This window comes from Oryctolagus cuniculus, chromosome 21 (assembly GCF_051225735.1).
Source record: "Oryctolagus cuniculus isolate XC-2025 breed Fujian yellow rabbit chromosome 21, ASM5122573v1, whole genome shotgun sequence".
NCBI classification, from domain to species: domain Eukaryota; kingdom Metazoa; phylum Chordata; class Mammalia; order Lagomorpha; family Leporidae; genus Oryctolagus; species Oryctolagus cuniculus.
This window is the reverse complement of record NC_142887.1, coordinates 12337178-12363200: the sequence shown is the minus strand read 5'-3', so window position 1 is coordinate 12363200 and position 26023 is coordinate 12337178. Positions and strand designations below refer to the sequence as shown.

At 49.5% G+C, this 26023-nt stretch overlaps 1 protein-coding gene across 5 annotated transcripts in view; it reads right to left on the bottom strand.

Moving 5' to 3' along the window:
* Positions 1 to 17581, bottom strand: part of TCTN1 (tectonic family member 1) — a 31993-nt gene extending 14412 nt beyond the window's left edge. The window contains exons 1-4 of one of the 5 annotated variants that reach the window (XM_089323121.1): positions 17277 to 17581; positions 12898 to 13018; positions 4938 to 5068; positions 3751 to 3902 (exon numbers count right to left, since the gene is read on the bottom strand). In XM_089323121.1, coding sequence (XP_089179247.1) covers positions 3751 to 3902; positions 4938 to 5068; positions 12898 to 13018; positions 17277 to 17490 — 618 coding nt within the window. In that variant the 5' untranslated portion in view covers positions 17491 to 17581. The remainder of the gene's footprint in view (positions 1 to 3750; positions 3903 to 4937; positions 5069 to 12897; positions 13019 to 17276) is intronic. The other 4 variants (XM_051826552.3, XM_051826553.3, XM_089323120.1 and 1 more) reach the window with 4 other exon arrangements.
* Between the last annotated feature and the right edge of the window lie 8442 nt (positions 17582 to 26023).

Genomic DNA, 26023 nt, shown 5'->3' with positions numbered 1-26023 from the left:
ACAGCGTGCCAGCCCCTAAAAATCCATGTTTTATGAGAATACCTACCTACTTACCAAAACCAAATCCTATAATCTTCTTCCTTAATATTCAAATACAAATCCTAGATATTGGGCAGACAGCTAATTTTCCTGAATTTGAAACTTTACTCAAATGCCTCGTGCCAGCAAGGGCAGGAGAGAATAAGTCCTCTCACGCAGCGGAACCACACGTGGTAACTACCACAGGCTTTCTGGATGCCAGTCTGGTATCAGTGCTTAAAATTTCCTCTCATTTTGACCAAGCCAACCCATGTACAGGAAAGTAGCCTAAAGATTTAATCAGACAAATATATAAAGATATGTGTACGAGGGTACTTCAGAAAGTAGTTTATGGAGTCCAGCGCTGTGGCTTTAGAGGGCTAAGCCTCCACCTGCGGTGCTGGCATCCGATACGGCTGCCAGTTCCAGTCCCGGCTGCTCCATTTTCGATCCAGCTCTCTGCTATGGCCTGGGAAAGCAGCAGCAGGTGGCCCAAGTGCTTGGGCCCCTGGACCAGCACAGGAGACCCAGAAGCAGCTCTTGGTTCCTGGCTTTGGATCAACCCAGCTCCTGCTGTTGCTGCCATTTGGGGAATGGACTAATGGATGGAAGACCTTTCTGTCTCTCCCTCTCTCTGCAACTCTCTCTTTCAAATAAATAAAATCTTTAAAAAAAAAAAAAAAAAAGTAGTTTACGGGGGCTTAGTGGGCAAAGCCATGACCCGTGACACCAGCACCCCATACGGGCAAGTTTGTGTCGAGGCTATTCCACTCCCAATCCAACTCCCTGCTGATGGCCTGGGAAGGCAGTGGAGGACGGCCCAAGTGTTTGGGCTCCTGCTACCCACGCAAGAGACCCAGATGAAGCTCCTGACTCCTGACTTCAGCATGGTTCAGCCCTGGCTGTTGAAGCCATCTGGGGAATGAACCAGTGGTTAGAAGATCTCTGTGCCATCCTCTGTCAAATAAATATATAAATCTTAAAAAAAAAAAAAAAAAAAAGAGAGAGAGAGAGAGAGAGAGAGAAGAGAAGAGAAGAGAAGAGAAGAGAAAAAAGAGAGAGAGAGAGGGAGGGAGGGAGGGAGGGAGGAAAAAGTAGTTTATGGAAAACTGAGAAGATAAGTTTATTTTGATGCAAAACAATTTTTTAATCCACGTAAGGATCTTTTCAAAGTTCATGAAAAATGAATACTATGAAAAAACCACACATGGACTTCAAAATTTTCAAGTTTTTTGAACTATTCTCATATAGTCAAGGATATTCCTTGTGGATTATTTATAATAGCAAAAGCTGCGAGCGAATCTATGAAGAGTGGCACAGCACACACACACAGAAAGGAACACTTCGTAAACACAGCTCTGACACCGGCCCCCACAAGGCGCTTTCAGGATCCACGCTTTTCCCCTGAGTAAGTGGGGACAATGAGGTGTCCCTCCAAGCTGTGTGAGGTAATGGCGGGGAAGCTCTGCACGTGCAAAACACTCACTGTAACACCAACATGGAGGGGGGGGTGGCTGATGCTGTGGCACAGTGGGTAAAGCCACCGCCTGCAGTGCCAGCATCCCATATGGGCACCGGTTCGAGTACTGGCTGCTCCACTTCCAATCTAGCTCTCTGTTATGGCCTGGGAAAACAGTAGAAGATGGCCCAAGTCCATGGGCCCCTCTACCCGCGTGGAGACCAGAAGAAACTCCTGGCTTCGGATCAGCGCAGCTCCACCATTGTGGCCATTTGGGGAGTGAACCAGCAGATGGAAGACCTCTCTCTCTCTGCCTCTCCTTCTCTCTCTGTGTAACTCTTCCAAGTAAATGAATAAATAAATCTTTTAAAAAGTAATAATAAAAAAAACAGCATGGGAAGGTGCACAAGATTTATCACTTTGAAAAAGAAATGTTCTAGCACAATGTGGATAACCATAAATCCAACTTCTAGGGGCCGGCACTGTGGCAAAGCAGGTTAAAGCCATGGCCTGCAGTACTTGCATCCCATATGGGCACTGGTTCCAGTCCCAGCTGCTCCACTTCCGATCCAGCTCCCTGCTAATGCTCCTGGGAAAGCAGAAGATGGCCCAAGTGATTGGGCCCCTGCACCCATGTGGGAGACCCTGAAGAAACTAATGACTCCTGGCTTTGGTCTTGCTCAGCCCTAGTCATTGTGGCCATTTGGAGAGTGAACCAGCAGATGAAGGATCTCTCTGTCTCTCCTCTCTCTGCACCTCTGCCTTTCAAATAAATAAATAAATATTTTTTTAAATATCCCACTTCTAGACAATACTATGTATGCATTCTATAGATAAATTTAAAAATCAGGAAGAATATACTCCATCTTTGCACAGTGATCTGTGGTGTGATTTTTTTTAAAGAAATTTTAGTTTTTAGTTCTAATTTTTATTTATCTTCATTTTATTCGAAAGGCAGAGAGACTGACAGAGACAGAAACACACACAAATCTTCCATCCACATTCCCCAATTACCCACAACAGCCAGGGCTGTGCCAGGCCAAGGCCAGAAGTCTAGAACTCAACTCAGTCACCAACATGGGTGGCAGGGACCCAAGTACTTGAGTCCTGCTGCCTCTCAGGGTGCACATTAGCAGGGAACTGGAATTGGAAGCGGCACCCAGGCATCCAATACAAGGGCAAGTGTCTCACGTGGTACCTTAACCACTGCACCCGACGCCCACCCCCGCGGTGTGCGTTTGAAGGGAAATGCAGGCTTTCAGTTTTTACTGATTTATCCCCACACTTTTAAATTTTAGAACTTGTAAATATTGCTTTTATTCTTTTTTTTTTTTTTTTTTTTTTTTGACAGGCAGAGTGGACAGTGAGAGAGAGAGACAGAGAGAAAGGTTCTCCCTCTCTGTTGGTTCACCCCCCTAATGGCTGCTCTGTCAGCACGCTGCAGCTGGCACACTGAGCTGATCCAAAGCCAGGAGCCAGGTGCTTCCTCCTGGTCTCCCATGGGGTGCAGGGCCCAAGCACTTGGGCCATCCTCCGCTGCACTCCCTGGCCACAGCAGAGAGCTGGCCTGGAAGAGGGGCAACCGGGACAGAATCCGGCGCCCCAACCAGGACTAGAACCCGGGGTGCTGGCACCGCAGGGCGGAGGATTAGCCTAGTGAGCCGCGGCGCCAGCCGCTTTTATTCTTTTTAAGCTTCTGAAAAAGTACTCAAAGTTAATTTGTGTCACATTTTTAAGATTAATGAAGTGATATAAAAATAGCACCTATTTTCCCACGATTCAGAAAACTAAATACACCTGTGAGAAGACCAGGCACCCCCCCCACACACACACACACACCCAGCAGCAGCACAGCTTTTAATGCTGAAAGGACAGAGTTCTGTGGACGAAACACAAACACCACAGAATAAATGACTCTGAATCCAATGTTCAGAATGCAAATTCTCAACTTCTAAAAATATTTTTATTTGTTTATTTGAGAGGCAGAGACAGACAAAGAGAAACAGAGCTCCCAGCCCCTGGTTCACTCCTCAAATGCCAGGAACTTGAGCCAGAGCCGAGTAGCAAACCCAGGAACTCCAATATGGAATACGGATGTCTTAACTGCTAGGCCTCTGCAAAGCACGGTTAGTTTCACCGTCTTTGATCTGTAGGCACAAACCAGAAGTCTAGTCTATAGTGTCAATGTGTGTCTTGGGAAGTCAGCTTTGCTGTAACACTGAAAACGAACTTACAAGGACAGGAAGAGCAGGTTCGTTAAGGACTTGGCTCACCTCATATTTAGCAGTACTGGGGGCATCCAGTTTGGGGGCGAGAGCAGCATCTGATTCTGTGTTCAATGTAAAACCAGTGGATGTCTTCACCAGTTCATCAAAATTGCTTTCATCAGGCACTCCCGGGTCAATAAAAGATAATGCAGGTTTATCTGGTTTTAGAAAAAGTATTTTAAATCAGCTCAAAATGTGTATATTATATACGACATCTACAATATTTTGTTTTTATGAGCATTAAGGTTAATGTGAAAAAATAGTGTTTTCTTCCATGTTCACTCCTCCCAGGATTTCTTGAAGCCTTTCAAATAAACAGGGGCCCTGGGCTCAGCCTGCTTCTGGAACGAGGGGGAAGCAATGGATTCCAGTCCTACAAGATAGATCACAGCACAAGAGCTAACTCCTCTGGAGCCCACGGGCGTGAGGCTCTGCAGCAACTCCACGGGGCAGCTGGCCCAGAGTGCTACACACAGAGGAGCCAGGAGCAGGGAACGGGCTGGTACGTTCACCAGACTGGCGTGATGCAGAGACACTGACCCTCACTGGCTAGTCATCAATCCAGACGAAAAATCGCCGAGCATTCATGTAAGTTTTCAGTCACAGGGGGACAAACCAAAATACACACAGACATTCCAAAAAGACAGAATTTAACTGATAAAGCCGCAGCTGTGTCTCCGGGCTCTGACGCCTTGGTAACATTTTACTCTCACATGTACTCAGGATTTAGACCTTCTCTGAGCTAAATGCTCAGATAAAAATAAAGATCCTGTTTTCATGCAAATATTCTTAGTAAAAATAAAAAAGAAAAAGGAAATAGAAACCACAGGTACTGTTCAAAGCTGAACCTAATTTTCACCCATTACACCAGGAAGAAATAAAGTGAAAAAAAGAAAATCACATGTATACATATTAAATCCAGATTCCATGTACCTATGTCCACATATTATAAACATGTTTGAAATTAAGCAAAAAATTTCCAGAGACAACTAACAAGCACAGTCACTTTTAAAGAAAACATGGTGCCCAAAGCTCTACAAGTTACTTGCAGATAACTGTGGAATAGCCTCAGAAGGTACACATTCTACCCACACGGTTGCTTTAATCTAAAAGAGCAAGATATTTTTCCATAACATAACTTTGAAAGAACTATATTCCAGAGTTTCACAAAATGCATCAATCCAAATACTTACAGTTTGTAATATGAACGCAGAAAATAGATGGATTGACCTGGTCGACAAGTTTAAATATCCTCTGAGGTGGGTTTGAGGTAAAATTCAAGGAATAGATGGCTGCCTTTTGACTACAAAACTGGCTATCACCCCTGAAAATTAAATATAACAACATCAAGTGTGAAGGCATGAGCACACAATCTCAGCACAATTATTTAAGTGTCATGCTTGCACTGTCCTACGTTAACAGTTATAGGGAGGGTAGTTATGAAAACAGCTTGGGGCCGGCGCCATGGCTCAATAGGCTAATCCTCCACCTTGCGGCACCGGCACACTGGGTTCTAGTCCCAGTCGGGGCACCGGATTCTGTCCTGGTTGCCCCTCTTCCAGGTCAGCTCTCTACTAGGGCCTGGGAGTGCAGTGGAGGATGGCCCAAGTGCTTGGGCCCTGCACCCCATGGGAGACCAGGAGAAGCACCTGGCTCCTGCCTTTGGATCAGTGTGGTACGCCAGCCACAGCCACGGCGGCCATTGGAGGGTGAACCAACGGCAAAGGAAGACCTTTCTCTCTGTCTCTACTCTCACTGTCCACTCTGCCTGTCAAAAAAATAAATAAAAAAAAAAAAAAAGAAAACAGCTTGGAATTTTTTTTTTTTTTTTTTTGGACAGGCAGAGTGGACAGTGAGAGAGACAGAGAAAGGTCTTCCTTTTTCCATTGGTTCACCCTCCAATGGCCGCTGCAGCCAGCGCACTGATCCGAAGCTAGGAGCCAGGTGCTTCTCCTGGTCTCCCATGCGGGTGCAGGGCCCAAGCACTTGGGTCATCCTCTGCTGCCCTCCCGGGCCACAGCAGAGAGCTGGCCTGGAAGAGGAGCAACTGGGACAGAATCCGGCGCCCTGACCAGGACTAGAACCCGGTGTCCCGGCGCCACAGGCGGAGGATTAGCCTATTGAGTCGCGGCACCACCAGAATTCATTTTTTAATTTATTTGAGATTCAGAGAGACAGAACTCTCATCTGCAGATCACTCCCCAAATGGCCAAAATGCCCAAGGCAGGAGCTCCACCCAGGTCTCCTACGTGGGTCACAGGGACCCAGGGACTGGAGCCATCACTGCTGCCGCCCAGAGTGTGCATCAGCAGGAGGCTGGGTCAGAAGCTGCAGCCAGGGATTTGAACGGGTCCTCTGTCACGGATACCAGTGTCCGGAGTCCTAACTGCGAGGCTAAACGCCCTCTCCGGTCCATTTCTATTTAATTTCTTAAGTGTTGAAGTGTTTGGCATTTGAAACTTTTCTCTAACAAAAAAAAAAATCAAGATAAATATGATAACCTTTAAGGAGCTCTTGTCAAGTATAAAATACAGATAAGGGTATAATGAACCATTAGACTTTGAAAAAATCAACTACACAAATTTTTTGTGCAACTGTTTGTACCCAAACAAACCAAAAACTCCTTGTCTAGAATAAAGCTGTCTTCAAAGGATTGTGGGAACAAAATGTGAAGTCATTTGGAAGGTTTAGGGCTTAGAAGTTAGGGTACAGTCAAGTCCTCAACCAATCCTAGATCTCACAAACTATAATCAACTGAATAGATACAGACATGGTACGGAGAAGAGTCATGGAAGAAATGGAATCATATTCTACAAACTGCTTTAAGTCCTTTCTCATTTAATAATGCCAAATTATTTCCCAGGTCATCAAACATGTTTTTGCAATATTATATTAAATGGCTTCATCATATACCAGCTTATTCACCCAACATGTTCAAGCAATCCGCTACTGCTGGTTTAGGTTGTTTTTAATTTTCCCCACATAACGTTATAATGACATAATGTTATAATGACCTCCTTATACAAACATCTTTATAAATGTCTCCAATTATTTCCTCAGGATATGCTACTTCCTGAAGTAGAGTTGCTGAATCAAAAGGTAAGAATGGCCGGCACCGCGGCTCACTAGGCTAATCCTCTGCCTTGCGGCGCCGGCACACCAGGTTCTAGTCCCGGTCAGGGCGCCGGATTCTGTCCCGGTTGCCCCTCTTCCAGGCCAGCTCTCTGCTGTGGCCAGGGAGTGCAGTGGAGGATGGCCCAAGTGCTTGGGCCCTGCACCCCATGGGAGACCAGGAGAAGCACCTGGCTCCTGCCATCGGATCAGCACGGTGCGCCGGCCGCGGCGGCCATTGGAGGGTGAACCAACGGCAAAGGAAGACCTTTCTCTCTGTCTCTCTCTCTCACTGTCCACTCTGCCTGTCAAAAAAAAAGAAAAAAAAAGGTAAGAATGGAGGCTGGTGCTGTGGCACAGCGGGTTAAAGCCCTGGCCTGAAGCGCTGGCATCCCATATGGGCACCGGTTCTAATCCCGGCTGCTCCACTTCCGATCCAGCTCTCTGCTATGGCCTGGGAAAGCAGAAGAAGATGGCCCAAGTCCTTGAGCCCCTGCACCCTTGTGGGAGACCTGGAAGAAGCTTCTGGCTCCTAGACTTCAGATTGGCACAGCTCCAGCCCTTGCAGCCATCTTGGGAGTGAACCAGTGGATAGAAGACCTCTCTCTATCTCTACCTCTACCTCTCTCTGTAACTCTGCCTTTCAAATAAAATAAATCTTAAAAAAAAAAAAGTGGGACCGGCGCTGTGGCACAGCGGGTTAATGCCCTGGCCTGAAACGACGGCATCCCATATGGCCTCTGGTTCGAGACCCAGCTGCTCCACTTTCGATCCGGTCTCTGGGAAATGCTGAGTGCCAAGGCTGGGCTGTAGCAAAGGGTTCAAGGTAGGAATGGACAGGAAACAAGACCCGAAGTTGAAGCAGCAAGTCTACAGGGAGAGAGGGCGACTGAAGGTTTTGAGCAAGCGACAAGATGAGCTGTGACACTTATCAAGTAGAAGGGACCAGGACCGGACAAACCCAGGAGATGCAGTGAAGGAAACTGCCCTGTGGTCAGCCAGCTCTCCAACCCTGTGCAGCATCTCGGTGGCAGTCCCACAGTCCACTGTCACAGCCTCCAGAGGAGGTGGGGCACCCACTTAGTCCTCACCTGCAATGGCTTCCTCCTGGGCCCTGCCTTCCCAGGCCCCTCTGTAATAATCTGCCGTGTGTGTGTGTGTGTGTGTGTGTGTGTGCTGCAGAATTACACAAGATGAGAATCTGACCCTCTCGTGCCCCCTCCTCTTGAGGACTTCAGGACAAAGTCCAAACCCCTCAGTGCACTCCTGTGCACACGCGAGGCCACACACACACACACACACACACACGAGGCCTCAGTTACCTACAGGCAAGCATACAGGCCATATTCCATCACACCAGGATTTAGCCTACAAGGCTCCCTCAACCTGAACGCCTTCCCTGATGCCACGCTGGCCACCTTCTACTTGTCCTTTGGGAGCTGCTCAGCTCAGATCGTCTCTTCTCGAAAGCCTCCCCTAGCCTGGGTGTCCGAGCCAGAGGCAGCTCGGTGCAGAATCGACCATGCACTCCCCTGTCTCCCTGACTCACTGAAGGCAGGCTCCGGTTGAACTCATCCCTGGTGCCAGCATATAGAAAGTGCTCGAGAAAGGCCTGGGGAGGAGTAAAGATTCTAAGGCAGAGAAGGCCAGGGAGATGCAGAAGCCAGGGCTCTCCAGGTCGTGGCTGGTTGCTGCCTGGAAGGTGGGTGGGAGAGGAAGTGAATCAGTCAGGATGTTAAATGAGGGCCAACTGTGTGGCAGGAGCTGTGCTGGACACTGGTGGTCCTTGTGCCCATGAAGTTCTCATCTAATGACCAACAAATGTACGACACCATAGGACTGGTTGCTAAGAGTTTAACAAATGTACATAACAAGAACCCTCGGGGTGGGCATTGTGCTGCAGGAGATTAAGCTGCTGCCTGGGATGCCCCCACCCCACAGCAGAGTGCCAGGTTCAGGTCCCTGCTACTTTACTTCCTGCTGATGCACCTAGGAGCTAGTTGGTGACAGCTCAAGTCCTTGAGTTCCTGCTACCAGGTGGGAGATCTGGATGGAGCTCCTGGTTTCAGCCTGTCGCAGTGCAGTCTGCTGGGGCCATTTGGGGAGTGACCAATGGATAAATCTCTCTAGGGCATGTGTTGCAGCACAGCAGATTAAGACACTGCCTGCAGCGCCAGCATCCCACACAGATGCGGTTTACAGCCTGGTGTTCCACTTCTGATCCAGCTCCCTGCTAAGGAGCCTGGGAAAGCAGACGATGGCCCAAGTGCTTGGGCCCCTGTACTCACGTGAGAGACCAGGATGAAGCTCCCAGCTTCGGCCTGGCCCAGCCCCAATTATTGCAGCCATTTGCAGAGTGAACAATGGAAAATTTCTCTCTCTCAAGCGCTCTTACCCCAACCCCTGCTCCAGTAACTCTGCCTTTCAAAAAATAAGATGAATTTTTAAAAAAAAAAATTAGTTCTGTCACTCTTTCAGTTAAAAAAAATCTTAGAAAAGAAATCTCAATTAGAATTTAAATTGTGGTTGTAGGAAAAAGTCACAAGAAAAACTCCAAAACCTACAATGGAGCTAAAGAACTCAGTACTTGCTTTTTTCCCACTGACCAGTTACTAGAACTCCGCTTTGTCTATGCAGTATTCGGTTAATTTTTTTTACCTGAACACTTCTCTTTTTGGTAATGATTAACATGTATTTTTTTTTTGAAGTCTGTTTTTCTCGAGATACCTTTAAAAAGATTTTAAAACTATTTCATAACTGGTCAAGTGAAGATTTTAAGAAATTGACTTGAGGCCGGCGTTCTGGTGGGGAGGATGGCATCCCATATGGGTGCTGGCAGCTGCACTTCCGATCCAGTTCTCTGCTGATGTGCCTGGGGAAGCAGCGGAAGATGGCCCAAGGGCCTGGGATGCTGCCACCAACATGGGAGACCCAGATGGAGTTCCAGGCTCCTGCCTTCAGCCTGGCCCAGCCCCAGCCACTGCAGTTTTTGGAGAGTGAACGAGCCTCTCTGTGTCTCTTCCTCTCTCTCTTTAAAATAAGCAAACACATAAAAAAGTTTTCTTAAAAAAACTGACTTTTAATTTGGAATAAAAGTCTACAACTTGATAGTTTCAAACAAGTCAACAAACTGAAGCACCTGTTAATAAAGATCTTAAAAAAAAAAAAAAAAGTGAGGTCCTTTGCTGAGAGCTCTTTTGCTGGAACACAGTCAACCCACTCACAGTTCTAGCTACAGAGACCCACAGCGGCCTGTGACGCTTAGAATACTATCCAGCCCTGCATGGAAAGTTCACTGACCCTCGTTCTAAACAGTCTGTTCTAAAATACCATACAGATTAATAAAAGATATAATCTAAAAAATGGTCCCAAATTGGAGCAGAAATCCTACACTCAAGCCTCTGTACTTATGGAGGCAGGAGCAGAAAAATTTAAACAAAAAAATCAGATTGAAAGGCAGAGCAACAGAGGAAAAAAGACAGAGAGACCTTCCATCTGTTGGTCCACGCCCCAGATGCCTGCACATCCAGGTTGAACAGAATGATTTTTTTTTTTTTTTGAGATTTATTTATTTATTTGAAAGGCAGAGCTACAGAGAGGCAGAGGCAGAGGCAGAGAGAGAGATCGATCTTCCATCCGCTGGTTCACTCCCCAAATGGCTGCAACAGCCGGAACCAGGTCAATCCAAGGCCAGGAGCCAGGACCTTCTTCCAGGTTTTCCACGTGGATGCAGGGGCCCAAGCACTTGGGTCATTTTCCACTGCTTTCTCAGGCCATTAGCAGACAGCTGGATCAGAAGTGGAGCAGCTGGGACTTGAACTAGCACTCATCTGGGATGCCAGCACAGACAGCAGCTTTACCCGCCATGCCACAGTGCCAGCCCCTTACTTTTTTTTTTTTTTTAAGATTTATTTATATTATTTGAAAGGCAAAGTTACAGAGTAAGAGAGGGAGAGTCAGAGATAGCTATTCCAGCCACTGGTTCACTCCCTAAATGACCATAATGGCCAGGGCTAGGCCAGGCTGAAGCTAGGAGCTTCATCCACGTCTCCCATGTGGGTGCAGGGGCCCAAGGACTTTGGCCATCTTCCTCTGCCTCCTCAGGCCATAGCAGAGCTGGATTGGAAGTGGAGTAGGGGCTGGTATTGTGGCCGGCATCCCATATGGGCACCAGTTCAAGTCCTGCCAGCTCCTCCTGGCTCCTGGTGGCCATTTGGGGAATGAACCAGCAGATGGAAGACCCCCACTCTCTCTGCCTCTTTGTAACTCTGCCTTTCAAATAAATAAATAAATCTTTTTTAGAAAAAAAAATAAGTGGAGCAGCCAGGACTTGAACCAGCGCCCACAGGGGATGCTGGCCTCACAGGAGGCAGCTTTACCTGCCCCAAGCAGAATGATTTTCAATAGACTCAAGCTGTAGTCCAAGTAGCCAGAAGAAAATTAACCTAATTGCAACAACCCATTCTTCAACAGTTTTTACAATATTAAAAATAGGTTTGATTTCCCAATGGTCAAAAAAAAAAAAGATCCTAACAGAATAAAACCCATTATACTTTTTTTTTAAAGATATATTTATTTACTTGAAAGTTAGTTACACAGATAGAGGTGAGGCAGAGAGAGAGAGAGAGAGAGAGAGAGAGATATCTTCCATCCACTGGTTCACTCCCCAAACGGCCACAACGGCCAGAGTTGCGCTGATCCAAAGCCAGGAGCTAGGCCAGGCTTTTTCCAGGTCTCCCACCTGGGTGCAGGGGCCCAAAGACTTAGCCCATCTTCCACTGCTTTCCCAGGTCATAGCAGAGACCTGGATCGGAAGAGTAGAAGTCAGGACTAGAACCGGTGCCCATATGGGATGCCGGCAATTCAGGCCAGGGCTTTAACCTGCTGCGCCACAGCGCCGGCCCCAACCCATTATACTTTTAAAAAGGATTCACTCAAGGCCAGGGGTGGCAGGCATTTGGGGCATTCCACTTGGCACATCTGCATCCCATATCAGAGCACCTGGGTCCAATCCAGCTTCCTGCTAACATGCACCTGGGGAGGCAAAGACGACAACTCAAGCACTTAGGTCCCTGCCACTCAAATGAGAGACCTGGATTGAGATCCTGGCTCCTGCCTTCAGCCTGGCCCAGCCCTGGCTGTTGTGGGCCTTTGGGGAGTCAACCAATAGATGCAAGATCTTTCTCCACCTTTCAAATACAATGAGAAACACATTTAAAAATTTATAAAGGGTTCAATCAGCCAAGTATAAATTGCTAAAACTATCAAGTTAAATTAAATTAGCTTTCTCTGAATAATGAATTGATCCTACCCTGAATAAATCTTTTCCAAGTGTTGGTTGTTTTTTGTTTTGTTAATATTTATTTATTTGAGGGCTGGCGCCGCGGCTCACTAGGCTAATCCTCCACCTAGCGGCGCCGGCACACCGGGTTTTAGTCCCGGTCGGGGCGCCGGATTCTGTCCCGGTTGCCCCTCTTCCAGGCCAGCTCTCTGCTGTGGCCCGGGAAGGCAGTGGAGGATGGCCCAAGTGCTTGGGCTCCTGCACCCACATGGGAGACCCAGAAGAAGCTTGGAGCTCCTGGCTTTGGCCTGACCCAGACCTGGCCATTGCAGCCATATGGGGAGTAAACCAGCAGATGGAAGGTCTCTCTGTGTGTCTCTCCCTCTCTTTGTAACTCTGCCTTTCAAATAATTAAAATAAATCTTTTTAAAAAAAGGTATAAACTACAATTGTCAGCCTGTATTACACACGAGACTAATTCACTAATATGAAAAAGTCAAACTGGAGTATGACTACCTCCAAACACTGAGAGATCTCATCATACTCCTTAGATTTCACTCTCTTTTTTGCCTGTACTCTCTGGCTGGATGCAAATAAGAGAAAGCTACTCATTTACATCTTGCTTTGGACAACACAGCTTCTGAATGGTGAAAACTATAGGAAATCAGGTTTGGGTTTTCCAGTCTGGGGAAGTTTTCACTTTCCCCAAATTTTATTTTCCTGGTCAAATCTTGTCAAACCTGCACGTGTCATAGACTTACGTGACAACTGGAACTGAACAGGCAGAAAAGACGCTAACATCCGTGGAGCTGCAGTCGGGATCACAGCAGCAGTTGACGTCACACTGTGCTGGGGACAGGTCACACACACACAGAGCAGCGACTGCAGGGAGAAGGGCAGGGGTCACAGCAGCACAGTCAGCAGGAGGTGACTGCCCCCGCCACCACCACACACCAGCGTCACCAGAAGAACCGCTTCTCTGCACTGTGGGGTGGGGTGGGCAGCAGGCGGTCAGGCGGAGCACCCCACAGCGGCTGACCAGGACTCACCCAGGGAGTTCTGCTTGTGCTCCACCTGATGTGGTAAGTGAATATGCAACCCAAACATAAGTAATTTTCAAAACAGGCCGAAGAGGGGCCGGTGCTTTGGCGCAGCGGGTAAAGCCCTGGCCTGAAGCACCAGCATCCCATATGGGCACTGGTGCTAGTCCCAGCTGCTTCTCTTCCGATCCAGCTCTCTGCTAGGGCCTGGGAAAGCAGCAGAAGGTGGCCCAAGAGCTTGGGCCCCTGCACCTGCGTGGGAGACCGGGAAGAAGCTCCTGGCTCCTGGCTTCGGATCAGCGCAGCTCTGGTCGTTGCGGCCATCTGGAGAGTGAGCCAATGGATGGAAGACCTCTCTGTCTGTCTCTACCACTCTCTGTAACTGTGTCTTTCAACTAAATAAAATAAATCTTAAAAAAAAAAAAAAAAAAGAAAAAGAAAAAGAAAAGAAAAGCAGGCCAAAGAGCCAGCACACGTGAAACCCCTGCCTGCTCACAAGAGCCAGCAGTTCACAATCACAGGCTCCTAAGCCTCTGCTCTGGACACAATTTGGGGGACCACCTAACGCCCGCACGGAGAGAGTGTTTTCAGTGGTGCCTCACTGTTCACTTACGTCTGCAACTCTGAAGTCGAACTCACACTCACAGGCTTTTAGGCAAGCAGCAAACCTGCTCAAGTGCTGGAATATCTTTGGTAATTCAGACAATAATGCATGAGCGAGGGGTACCAACTTTTTTTTTAAAGGATTTATTTATTTATTTGAAAGTCAGAGAGAGATGACAGGAGAGGAGAGACAGAGAGTGTGTGTATGTGGAGAGAGAGAGTGGGGGAGAGAAAAAGTGAGAGAGAGAGAGGTCTTCCATCCACTGGCTCACTCCCCAACTGGCCAATCCAAACCCAGGAGCCAGAAACTTCTTCCAGGTCTCCCATGCGAGTGCAGGGGCCCAAGGACTTGGGCCATCTTCCACTGCTATCCCAGGCCACAGCAGAGAGCTGGATCAGAAGCAGAGCAGCCGGGACTCAAACTCGCACCCATATGGGATGCCAGCACTGCAGGCAGCGGCTTTACCCACTATGCCACAGCGCCGGCCCCCGAGGGGTAGCAGCTTTTAAGTGACAATGATAACCTGGACTTTCAGTGCCGAGTTTCATCCTGTCAAACACCTTAACAATTCAGCAGACGGGACCGATGCTCGGCACGCTTACTAGGATGCTGCCTGGGCCGCAGGAGCGCCTGGCTTCAAGTCCCGCTCTGCTTCCCAGTCCAGCTTCCAGCCAGCGTGCACCCTGGGAGGCAGCAGGCGATGCCTCAGATGGTTGGGTCCCTACCACCGCATGGGAGACTCAGACTGAGTTCCTGGCTTCTTCCCAGCCAGCTCCTGGCGTTTGCGGGCACTAGGGGAGTGAATCAGTGACAGATCTCTCTGTGCTGTGCCTTTCAAATGGAACGAACACTTAAAACACAAAAGACTATAAAAAAGAAATAGCACAGCATGAGAATAATAAACACTAAATTCATGGTGGTTATTGCTGGGGTTAAAATCAAGGCTTTCATCATTTTTTTAAAGACCTTATTTATTAGAAAGGCAGAGCTTCAGCGAGGCAGAGGCAGAGGCAGAGGCAGAGGCAGAGAGGTCTTCCCTCTGCGATTCACTCATCTTATCTGCAATGTTGCACTGTGACCCCGGGGAAGCCGCCACTTGGGACACCCGCATCCCATCTCAGACACTGGTTCAAGATCCAGCTTCCTACTCAGGCATCCCAGGAGGCAGGAGACGATGCCCTCGGGTCCCTGACACCCCCGTAGGAGACAAGGATGGAGTTCTAGGCTTCAGCCTGGTCTAACTGGAGCTACTCCAGGCATTTAGGAAATCAATCAGCAAACCAACACTCTGTCTGTTACTCTTTCAAACAGGCAAAAAGAAACAAACATGGGTGGGGGGACAAAAGATCTCAAAGCAAATGCTGGCAGAGGGCCCATACAACATTCTTGTGTGTACGTATGAATTATCTCACAAAGTGAGATTTAGAAAGATATAACCTAAGAAAGGTAAAACAGACTCCGGGAAAAGGGAGAGGGGAAGGTTCTGCCAATGCACACAACGTTCTTCTTACTTTGAGATGTAAATGTTTCGCCCTTAAGTTTACAGGCTTTTCTCTAGCCAAGAGAATAATGTGGGTAGTGAAATAATGACACACTGGGGCTAATGCTATTTTTTCATTCAGGTTTCCTAGCTTGTGTGTTTCAAATTACAACCGCGATTTGTTTTCAAAACTTACAACCCTGGTAGACAGCAGTGAGACTATTAAGGATGAAGCAATCCTGCTCAGACCCCACTTAGGAACCAAAAGGTCACCTGTCCACCTGTCCGGGACGGGAGTGCACTTCCTCACCCAAGAAGTGTCTGTTCAGCAGCGGCTCTCCTGCGCCCTGGGCCTCCCAAGACCTCCCAGGGTGCTAACGCCCAGAGCTCAGATGCAGTCAGCGGGCCTGCAACCCATTCTGCAGACGCCCACCCAGTTCTCCACTGCCAGCCAGCCTCCTGCGTCACCACGCAGCAGCTGTGTGACCTGAAATCGCACCAGTCACTCACCTCCGTGAAGAATGGAGCTAACCATACCCACATCGCACGGACAACACGGATGAACTGCACGGCCTGGCATCTGCCACGCGGCAGGCAGTTAATAAATGAGTTCTTGCCACCCTATTTCTAAAGAGGAGTTCTTTTAAAACAAAAAGGACAAGTACAGATTCACCCTCCGTATTGGAAAAGCAGCCCCAAACACAAACCCTAATCATGATGGTTCAGGAACACTTCACTTGGGAAGAAAGTGCATTAACGGATGGGGTCCTTACACGGGTAAAAGACAACCCAGGCCAACAACTTCAGGGAATTTTGGGCACGGAAACTATGCTGTCCTAATTTACCACTGACCTAACTTCTCCATTAACTCATCAAATCAACAGGTTAAAATGTTTAAGTTCCGTTTATTCAGAGAGAAACATCTTTGTACTTCTTCTTACAGACTACTCATAATTTATAAAGGACTTTTTATAGAAATAACAGTTCAGAGGCCGGCGCTGCAGCTCACTAGGCTAATCCTCCGCCTTGCGGCACCGGCACACCGGGTTCTAGCCCCGGTCGGGGCGCCAGATTCTGTCCCGGTTGCCCCTCTTCCAGGCCAGCTCTCTGCTGTGGCCAGGGAGTGCAGTGGAGGATGGCCCAGGTGCTTGGGCCCTGCACCCCATGGGAGACCAGGAGAAGCACCTGGCTCCTGCCATCGGATCAGCGTGGTGTGCTGGCCGCAGCGGCCATTGGAGGGTGAACCAACGGCAAAGGAAGACCTTTCTCTCTCTCTCTCTCTCTCTCTCACTGTCCACTCTGCCTGTCAAAAAAAAAAAAAAAAAAGAAAAGAAAAAAGAAAGAAAGAAATAACAGTTAGGAACTAGAGTGCAGGCTGTCAGCCAATGGGGCTTTTTAAATTTACTACTACTCTGCCTTACTCAATCTCAGAATCGACTTTTCTCTCAAGAGGGGAAATAAAAACGGATTAACCACTCACTGTGCAGGGGGCACTGTGCTATGCATTTCACCTGCAAAGTAACTTAATAAAATAAAATACAATAAAGATTCATAAAATCTTTTAAATAAAATATATATAAATATTTATCTTAAAATAAAATAAAATACAAATAAAAAACAATGCCGCACACCTTACGGAGGTTCCTCTCAATCCCCTCTGGATTCAGAGGATTAATTTTTTTTAGGATACAAACCCGTTTAAAAATCTGACTGCTAACGACCCTTGACTCCAGGGGTCGCACGGACACCCCCCACCCACCCCGAAGTCGCCCAGGTCAGGTCGGCCTGGAAATCGGCCGCCACACGCGTGGCTGACGCTCCCCGCGCCTCGGCCGCCGCCCTTGCACGCGTGGACAGTAACGTCGGCCGCCCGCGGTGACCGAGAGGACGGACGCCCAGGCGACACCCAGCACGGCCGGCTCGCCGCGGGTGTCCACGGAGCGCCGCACCCTCACCCGGCTGCCCCCTCCAGTCACGGTGGACCCCCACCCCCAGGAGTCGGCGCCCGGCACCCACCGTCCGTGACCGGCGCGGGCCTGGAGCCGAAGGAGGGCTCCGGGGCTCGGGAGGTTCCGGGGGGCGTAGGCGACACGGACGGTCCTAAAGTGGCCGGGGCTGCCTCAGTGAAGTTGTCCGAGGTCGCGGCCGGGGTCGCCGAGGTCTGGGCCCTCACCGCCGCCCAGCAGCCCGCCAGGACCAGCAGGAGCGGCCGGAGGCCCGGCAGCCCCATAGCCCCCGGGGACCCCGGCGCGGCCGGCGCGAGGGGCCGCTCGTTGCCCGGCAACCGCCACCGCGGGCGCGGGGCACCACGGGAAGAAGCCCACAAGGCAGCGCGAGGGGGCGGGGCGCGCGCCAGGAGGCGGGCCGAGGCGGCGGCGCGGGAACCCGGCTGGGATTCGCGGCCGGCCTGCGGCGCCGACTGGGAGCGGCGGGTTTCCAGGCGGATCCGTAAGTCCAGCGCCCAGCCCGGCTCTCGGGGTTTTTAACGAGTGCGTGGACGTCCGACGCGCCGCGGCCCCTCAGTTCTCCCGGCCCAGACCCTGTGGCCGTTGACTTCTCCTTTTTCGGTTTTAGCCGCATCGCGGAGGGTCGCCAGGGAGCTTCTGGGTCAGATAATCACTTTTTTTTTTTTTTTTTTGCAAGTTTGACAATAAGTAAAACAGTGCGTAAGTCTTAAAGGGAAAAACGGGCAGTTTGTAACTACGAATCGACCAGTTTGGAAGAATGCTGAACAATACACGAGGACACAGCTCACTTATTACATGCCCGTAGCAAAGTTAGGTAATCAGACGTCTTCCCGGTGCATTCCAGAGACGCTGCCTACAAGTATGACTGGAGGGGCCCGCGTTGCGGCCCGGCCGCGTAAGCCGCCGCCGGCCGTGCCAGCATCCCACATGAGCACCTGCGGGATCCCAGCTCTCGGCTTTGCACCTGGGAAAGCAGCAGCGGCTGGTCCCTGCACCCACGTGGGAGACCCAGTGCTGTTCCCGCAGACTTCAGCCCGGCCGAGCCCTGGCCTTTACAACTGTCTGGGGAGTGAACCAGCACATGGGATACTCTCTCTCCTCCCCTCCCTTCTTCTCCCCCGTCTTCCTCCTCTGTCTTTCCCTCTCTCTGTGTAACTCTGCCTTTCAAATAAAAAATGTATTTATTTATTTGAAAGGCAGAGTTACACAGAAAGATGAGAGGCAGAGAGAGAGAGGTCTTCCATCCACTGGTTCACTCCCCAGATGGCTGCAACGGCTGGAGCTGCGCCGACCGGAAGCCAGGAGCCAGGAGCTTCTCCCTGGTCTCCCACGTGGGTGCAGGGGCCCAAGGCCTTGGGCCATCTTCCACTGCTTTCCCAGGCCACAGCAGAGAGCTGGATGGGAAGTGGAGCAGCCAGGACTCGAACCGGTGCCCATATGGGATGCCGGCACTTCAGGCCAGGGCATTAACCGGCTACACCACAGCACCGAACCTATAAATACATTTTCTAAAAATATATATATCAGGATCACACAGATGTGTCATAGATATTTCCAAATTTTCCTACAAGAGTTTGCTTTTGCACCTGAAACTTTTTATGACGAACTAATGAAATACTTCCCTTTAAAAATATATATATTTTCCAAACCTTTATCTCAGAGCTTGTAGATCCAGGACTTGTTCGTGTTGGTTTAAACCTCTCATTCCCAGGCTTCTTTTAGTTTTCTTTCTTGTTCTTTCATCGTTCCTTCCTTTCAACCCTCCCTCCTTCTCCTCTCCCTCCATCTTTCCTTCTTCCCTCCTTCTTTCAAAGGCAGAAGCAAAGACAAAGAAACGTCTTCCACCCACAGATTCACTTCCCAGATGCCTGTGACAACCAGGGCAGGCCAGTCCAAAGCCAGGAACTCAGCCCAGGTTTCCCAGGGGAGGCAGGGACTCAACCACTGGAGCCGCCACCTGCTGCCTCCCTAGAGGTCCGTCAGCTGGAAGCTGGAATTGAGAGCAAAGCCAGGACCGAAACAGCTAACGAGATGTGTGTGTCCCAGGTGGAGTCCACTGCTGCACCATATGCCTGGCCCTTTTTTATTCCTTAATGTCTGTGAATTATTTTGTCTTATTTTCAACTTTTAGGCCTCAGGGTGAAATTCCGGCAAAGTGTCTTTGTGCTCCACAGTTCTTTTGTCTGTGATTTTATGACTTCTGAGGTCTCCTTCAAGCCTGACGTGCATGCCGTGATTCCACCTGGAGCAGCGTGGTTTGGGAAATGTCTGATCTCGCACACTCCCTGGATGGCCCATAAGGAATCCCCTGACATTGGCCTTTGTCAGAGTCACGATGAGGGTGCATCCTTCAGACGCCGTTTGCAAACCTGGGATTCCTCATTTCATGGGCGACCCGTTTCTGCCGGGCTTTTTTCATCTTGGAATCCAGAGCATTCTGTCTCCCTTCCTGTTGCCCTGGCCCTAGGAGGTCTCCCATTTAAGAAGGGCATGGAGTGGCTAAGATATAGGTCTGTGCTTTGCCGCACACCTTAGCATTTAGGCTGTGCGTGAATGTGTGTCATGTAATACGTCCACCGGGGGCGGGCATTTGGCACAGTGGTTGAGAGGCAACTTGAGATGCCCGCGTTCCCTACTGCAGTACCTGGGCTGAGTCCCTGCTGCTCTGCCTCCAGTCCAGCTTCCTGATTAAAGACATTCTGGGAGTCAGCAGCTGATGGCTCAAGTGTTCAGGTCCCTGCCACCCACGTGGGAGATCCGGATGAAGCTCTAGCCCCTGACTGTTGCAGGCATTTGGAGAGTGAACCAAAGGATGGAAGATCTCTTCTCTCTCTCTCTCTCTCTCTCTCTCTGCCTTTCAAATAAAATGAAAATAAGTAAAATGTCTACCAGTTGGGGCGAACATTTGGCCTAGCAGTGCCTGCGTCCCATTATCAGAGAACCTGGATTTAAGGCCTAACTCCAGCTTCCTGCCAATGCAGACTCTGGGAGGCAGCAGGCTATGACTCAAGTGACTGGGTCCCTGCTGCCCACGTGGAAGACCTGGGTTGAGTTCCAGGCTCCTGACTGCGGCCTTGCCAAGTCCCAGTCACTGCAGGCGTCTGGGGAATGATCAGCAGATGGGGGCTCCCTGTCTTTCTGTCTGCCTTTCTCCTTCTGTCTCTCCATCTCTGTCTCTGCCTTAAAAAGTAGGAGGATGGCCAGCACCGCGGCTCACTAGGCTAATCCTCCACCTTGCGGTGCCGGCACACCGGGTTCTAGTCCCGGTCGGGGCGCCGGATTCTGTCCCGGTTGCCCCTCTTCCAGGCCAGCCCTCTGCTGTGGCCCGGGAGTGCAGTGGAGGATGGCCCAAGTCCTTGGGCCCTGCACCCCATGGGAGATCAGGAGAAGCACCTGGCTCCTGCCATCGGATCAGCACAGTGCGCCGGCCGCGGCGGCCATTGGAGGGTGAACCAACGGCAAAAGGAAGACCTTTCTCTCTCTCTCTCACTGTCCACTCTACCTGTCAAAAAAAAAAAATGTTTAAAAAAAAAAGTAGGAGGAATAATGAGGCTAAAAAGAAAAAACAAAACTAAGGCTGACATCACAAGGTAGTATCAACTACTCTGCTCTTTGGTGTGGTTTAAGGTGAATTGGTCATTATTACTCATACAACTGTTGTCTTGCGAAAGTCATAGCTTCTAGCGTGTTTAGGATTAGGTGCCCGTCTTCCCCAGGGATTAAGTAAATCCATCCATTTTAATCCACCTGACCCGACTACCTTATAAATCGGGAGGCAGATTCATCCAGCTCGTATGAAGGAGTTGGGTGGGGCTGCACGGGGATCAGGCCTTTTAGGACGAAGAATGGGCTCAGCCCTCTGGGCTGGGTGACTGGGCTCTAGATCGGTATCGAGAAGCAGAGGTGCTCACTGCTCCGCTCTCCCGCTCCCCACTTCCCCACTCTGCATACCGCATTCTATTCCTGCTCTGCAGGGCATCAGGGCTATTTGTGCACGCTTCACTTTCTTGAATGGTCTCCGATTTACATTTGACCTTTTCTGAAAATGAAGTAATACGTCCAAGGGGACTGCAAAAAAATGGATGGAAATTGGAATTAAACCAAGTTTACTTTGGTGTAAAAATTCTTAAATCTGTGCACAGGTTTTTTTTTTTCCCACAATGCACATTTTCCATGAACTTTTTGAAAACATAAGCATGAATTATAATCTTTTGACTTCAAAATAAAACTCTTTTAATTCTATTATCCACAAACTTTATTTTAACAAATTTTATTTATTTATTTGAGAGGTAGAATTACAGACAGTGAGAGGGAGAGACAGAGAGAAAGGTCTTCCTTCCGTTGGTTCACTCCCCAGATGGCCACAATGGCCAGAGCTGTACCTATCCGAAGCCAGGAGCCAGGTCTTCTTCCTGGTCTCCCATGCAGGTGCAGGGGCCCAGGACTGCTTTCCCAGGCCATAGTAGAAGCTGGATTGGAAGAGGGGCAGCTGGGACTAGAACCGGCGCCCATATGGGATGGCGGTGCCGCAGGTGGAGGATTAACCTACTGCATTATGCAGCCGGCCCCCTCCACAAACTTTTTTAAGTCCCCTAATATGGTCACTGACATCCACTGACAGGATTTAAATAAGAATCTGTTTACTATACAGTTTTTTGTTTTTTGTTTTTTGTTTTTTTTTTTTTTTTACAGGCAGAGTGGACCGTGAGAGAGACAGAGAAAGGTCTTCCTTTGCCGTTGGTTCACCCTCCAATGGCCGCTGCAGCCGGCACATCGCGCTGATCCGAAGCCAGGAGCCAGGTGCTTCTCCTGGTCTCCCATGCGGGTGCAGGGCCCAAGCACTTGGGCCATCCTCCACTGCACTCCCTGGCCACAGCAGAGAGCTGGCCTGGAAGGGGGGCAGCCAGACAGAATCTGGTGCCCCAACTGGGACTAGAACCCGGTGTGCCAGCGCTGCAGGCGGAGGATTAGCCTAGTGAGCCGAGGCGCCGGCTACTATACAGTTTCTTAAATAAATTTTATTTATTTCAGAGGCAGAGAGAGCCCACAGAACTGGGCTAAGTGCCCACAGAACTGGGGTAGGCCACAGCTGGAAGCTCAGAACCCAGTCTGAGTCTCCCACGCAGGTGGCAGGGACCCATCTGCTTGAGCCATCGCTGCTGCCTCCCAGGGTGTGTGCTAGCAGGAAGCTGGAGTCGGGAGTGGAGCCCGTGCTGAGCTCAGGCACCCCAGCTGGCATCCTAACTGCTAGGCCAAACAGCCACCCATACCACACATGCGCATCCTATTACTGAGCCATGCTGTAGTCTGAAGAAAAGAGTAGGCTTTTTAACAATCCTTTTTGTTTTCACTGTTTTCAAATGGAAACATTCCAAGTACAATGAAAGGTACAGAAAGAGCCTATTATACACTGCACCACGATTTCAGAGGTTAACATTTTGCCTTGTTTTATTTCTTTTTATTTAGGTTTTTTCTTTTTAAAGATTTATTTATTTTATCTGAAAGAGTTACACAGAGAGGAGAGGCAGAGAGAGAGAGAGAGAGAGGTCTTCCATCAAATGGGTCACTCCCCAATGGGCTGCAACAGCCAGAGCTGCACCGATCTGAAGCCAGGAGCTAGGAGCTTCCTCCGGGTCTCCCACGTGGGCTCAGGGGCCCAGGGACTTGGGCCATCTTGTACTGCTTTCCCAGGCCACAGCAGAGAGCTGGATCAGAAGAGGAGCAGTCAGGTCTCGAACTGGTGCCCATATGGGATGCCAGCGCTTCAGGCCAGTGTGTTAACCCGCTGCGCCATAGCACCGGCCCCTTTATTTAGGTTTATTGACGCATAATTTCTATACAGTATAAATTTTTGTCTACAACTGAACAATTTACTTTCATTTGGAGCATGTTGAGGTGTAGTGGGTTAAGCTGCTTCCTGCAAAGCCCGCTTCCCATATGGGCACCTGTTCAAATCCCGGCTGTTCCACTTCTGATCTAGCTCCCTGCTAATGCACCTGAGAAAGCAGTGGAGGATGGCCTGAGTGCTTTGGTGCCTGTACCCACGTGGGAGACCTGGAAGAATCTCCTGGCTTCTGGCTTCAGCCTGGCCCAACCCTGGCCATTGTAGCCATTTGGGGAGTGAACCAAGGGATGGAAAATCTGTCTCTGTTTCTCTCTCTCTCTGTTTCTCTCTCTCTCTCTCTCTCTCTCTCTCTCTCTCTCTGTGTGTGTGTGTGTGTGTAACTCCACTTTCAAATAAACAAAAAGCTGAATCTTTAAAAAAAATTTATTTGAAAGGTAAGGACACAGACAGATGGTTCATTCCCCAAATGCCCATAACAGCTAGGGCTGGGCAAGGCTGAAGCCAGGAGTCCAGAGCTCAATTCTAGTCTCCCATATGTCTGGCACGGACCCAGGTACCTGCGACATTGTCTGCTCCCTCCTAGGATGCCCATAACAGCGTTCCTATGTACCATCAGGGAGAATATTTGGAAAATAAGGCAAAAATTACCTCTCCCACCAGCCTCCCCTCACCCATCCCACCCCACCCCAGCTTAAACTAGATTTGAAAGCAAGTAAAAAACATGAAGGGAGAGTATTTGGCCCACCAGTTAAGATCTTGCTTAGGACACCTGAGTTCTAGTCCTGTGGCTGGTTTCTGACTTCAGCTTTCTGCTAATGTTCATCCTGGAGACAGCAGGTGATGGCTCAAGTAATTGATCCCTGCCACCCACATGGGAGAATCGGATGGAGTTCTCTCCTCCCAGCTTTAGCCTGGCACGGCCTTAGCTGTTGCTGGCATTTGGGAGTGAACCAGTGAATGGAAATTCTCTGTCTCTGTCTCTCCATCTCTGCCTTTCAAATAAATACAGAATTTGTAAATGATTTATTCATTTATATGGAAGGCAGACTTAGAGAGAGAGAGAGATCCTCCATCTGCTGATTCACTCCCCAAATGGCCACAATGGCCTGAGCTGGGCCGATGAAGCCAGCAGCCAGGTGCCTCTTCCAGGTCTCCCATGTGGGTGCAGCAGCCCAAGCACTTGGGCCGTCTTCCACTGCTTTCCCAGGTGCATTAGCAGGGAGCTGGATCAGAAGTGGAGCAACTGGAACACAAACCGGTACCCCTGTGGGATGCTGGCCCTGCAGGCAGCAGTTTTACCCACTATGCCACAGCACTGGCCCCATAAATCAATCTTTAAAAAAGAAACTTCCCTTCAGGGCTGTTTGGAATGTTGCAGTTCTGCATTCTCCCTGCAGGTGGCAGCCTTTGTTACCAAAACTTGGTTCCTCTCAGGGCTCATCCTGAGATGGGGAGAAAAATTCTTCTTTCATTGGTTCTAGCTCATTCAGCGGGCATTTACTGAGCACGTACTGTGTGCAAGAAACCAGGGAAACAGCAGTGGTCAAGCAGAGACTCCTTAGAGTTCACAGTGACTCTCAAACTTCATTCAGAGAAGCTGAGGATCCTTCCTAAGGAAACCTCCCATGAAAATGAGCTAGCATGAGGCAGAAGCCCTAAACTGGGGTCCTTACTCAGAAACCAGTGTCCTCCGGGGGCCGGTGTTACGCGCAGTGGGTTGAGCCGCCACCTGGACCACCCGCTTCCCATGCTGGAGTGACTAATTCGAGCCCTGGCTCCACTTCTTTTCCAGCTTTCTGCTAGTATGCATCCTGGGATGACTCAAGTACTTGATTCCCTGCCACCCACCCGTGTGGGAGACCTGGACCGAGTTCCTGGCTCCAGGCTTCAGCCTGGGCCTGGCCTGGCTGTTGCAGGCATCTGGGGAGTGAACCAGCAATGGAAGAACTTTCTCTCTCTGCCTTTTAAATAATAATGATAATAAAGAAATAGGATGCCTTCTTCAGTCAAAACACTGTTGTTAAGGACACTGCTCACCACCCACTGTTTCTCAGGCCTACTTGTAGGCCACCAATGCAGAAAGAAGATGGTGGGGTAGTGGGGTGAGTGCACGGGAAGACATAGGAATTACAGGTCACAGACAGCAACTCTCAAAATGCCTCCCAATTTTCAAGCAAAGATCTCCTTTTTTTTTTTAATAAGATTTATTTATTTATTTGAAAGTCTGAGTTACACACAGAGAGAAGGAGAGGCAGAGAGAGAGAGAGAGAGAGAGAGGTCTTCCATCTGCTGTTTCACCCCCAAGTAGCTGCCACAGTCGGAGTTGCACCAATCCGAAGCCAGGAGCCAGGAGCCAGGAGCTTCTTCCAGGTCTTCCACGCGGGTGCAGGGGTCCAGGGACTTGGGCCATCTTCTGCTGCTTTCCCAGGCCACAGCAGAGAGCTGGATCAGAAGTGGAGCAGCCGGGACATCAACTGGTGCCCAATGGGATGCCGGCACTGCAGGTGGCGGCTTTACCGGCTTTGCCACAGTGCCGGCACCAGAATTATACACATCTGGAAATAAGACCAAGATGGCAACATGGTCCTTTGGACCTGATCTGGAACATCGTTTAACAAGCTCCCCAAGGACTGATTGTCCAGCAGGGCTCACACCTTTCTCCGTGAAGGTCCAGGGGGTAATAATTCTCGGCTTTGCCGCCTGTACATCACACCCCCCTCCCTGCTGCAACTCAGCTCTGTCCCTGTGGTGTTTCAATAAAGCTTTATTACAGACACAGGCAGCAGGGCCTCATACATGGGCCAGGAAGTGCATCTGTGTTTGCCTGGCTGTTTACTGTTTACTGTTGGCTGAAGGCCCAGGTTCTTGTCTGGTAGAGCTTTGAGTTCTTTGTCTCCAGTACAAGAACACAGGAGCTTAGTTTGTATTACCTGCAGAAGGTTAACCAGTTT